This window comes from Condylura cristata, unplaced genomic scaffold, assembly GCF_000260355.1.
Source record: "Condylura cristata isolate star-nosed mole 26May11 unplaced genomic scaffold, ConCri1.0 scaffold00039, whole genome shotgun sequence".
Taxonomy (NCBI): Eukaryota; Metazoa; Chordata; class Mammalia; order Eulipotyphla; family Talpidae; genus Condylura; species Condylura cristata.
This window is the reverse complement of record NW_004567140.1, coordinates 6024365-6025942: the sequence shown is the minus strand read 5'-3', so window position 1 is coordinate 6025942 and position 1578 is coordinate 6024365. Positions and strand designations below refer to the sequence as shown.

Here is a 1578-nt window from a genome sequence, read left to right as displayed (position 1 = left end):
TCTGGGACAGTTTCACAGTGCTGCACTTTAACCCGCTGCGCCACCAGGAAGGGCCCCTCCTCCTATCCTAACTGGGTGCTTAGGTGAGTCACTCTGCCCAGTAGCCAATCACACCGTCCATATCTGTGTCCGTCAGAACCCCCTGGCTACTGGGAACACTGGGTTTGGTGTATTTCCTCCCCCTCCCCATACCTCCCAGACACAGCTGGTCTCCCTAAGGCCTCCCACAGGGAAGCCGACCCCTGGCAACACCCAATGGGCACACATGCCAGTTTCCGGGTTCCGGTCCCACCGGCATTCCACACCTTTCTGAGGCCTCTCCAGGCCCGAGGCATGGTACCTGCTAACTACCCAGTGCAAGAGCCAGCACAGGCTTTTTCTGATGGGACCTGCCCTCAGAACTGTGAACGAAGAGGGCAATGTATACTCTGTGTAAACAACAGGAGGGGCACCCTGTCTGGGGGTGGGGCCTGCGTGCTCCCAGGCCTGTGACACACCTCAGGCTCGCTGAGTTGTTTGATAAGTAACTACTTTACCACCGGAGCATAAGAATGAGCCCCCGAAAGGGCGGAGCTGTGCCTGGCCCTGCTCCCTGGCCAGGTGAGCACTGGCCACAGAAGTGTCCCTCTTCCCTCCTCTCCGCCTTCCCTTTACACATCTTCCAAACAGCGATTCCCCCAAAGACAGTGCTCGATGGCACAGAAGACAGGCAGGGCCCGCAGGAAGCAGGGGAGCAAACACGAGCGATGACTCGGCCATCCCCGAGGCTCCACACTCCCGTAAACAGACAGGCAGGGGAGCACGCTCGTCCTTACACGTCAGGAGGCCAGAAAGGCCAGCTCCAGGCACCGGAAGTGAGGAGGAAACTGCCCAGGGTGTTGGAGAGAAGAAGCAGGGCTGCCCTGAGAGTCCAGGGAGTGATGCACAGGCCTCGGGAGAGGCCGGGCTCCTGGCTGAGGCGCTGGGACCAGTAGACACCTACTTTAGAAGGTTTTCTGCTCCAGTTCTCATCCGCACGGCTTTCAGGATCTGCTGGTTCAAGGCGGCCCTCTGGTTCTGCAGTTTGCTCCGGCCAGTCTGTGCGAGGGGGTTGCAACCCTGCAGGGAAACAAGAGATGCCCCTTCCAAGGTCAGCCACACTGTGACATGTAACACAACAGAAAATGTTTTTAAAACTAACCCTTGCTGGGCCCTCCCTGGTGGCACAAAGGGTTAGAGCTCAGCACTTTGAAGCCCACGAGTTTGATCCCGGCCAGGGAGTAACCCAGAGGGCACAAAAGACCTCTTCTGTCTCCCCGCTGCTGCCCTCAGCAGTGGATTTCAGTGGATCTACCTGTTCTGCTCCCTACTCTCTCTCTGGTGAACCCTCTTACCCCCACACCTCTGGCCTGTACCCCAGTTCTTGGATGCATTAATAAAATCTTTTAAAAATAAATAAAACTAACCTTTACTGAATGTGAAATATCAACACCAAAAATACCTAAGATAGGCCCTCCCTGGTGGCGCAGCGGGTTAAAGCGCAGCACTAAGAAGTCAAAGCCGCTTCCGCATGAGTTCGATTCCCGCCTGCCCCGGAGG

General features: G+C 56.7%; 1 protein-coding gene across 1 annotated transcript in view; it reads right to left on the bottom strand.

The window, feature by feature from the left end:
• RHPN2 (rhophilin, Rho GTPase binding protein 2) overlaps nucleotides 1-1578 on the bottom strand; it is a 44032-nt gene that overhangs the window by 30937 nt on the left and 11517 nt on the right. The window contains exon 2 of the mRNA XM_004693594.2: nucleotides 983-1098. Coding sequence (XP_004693651.1) covers nucleotides 983-1098 — 116 coding nt within the window. The remainder of the gene's footprint in view (nucleotides 1-982; nucleotides 1099-1578) is intronic.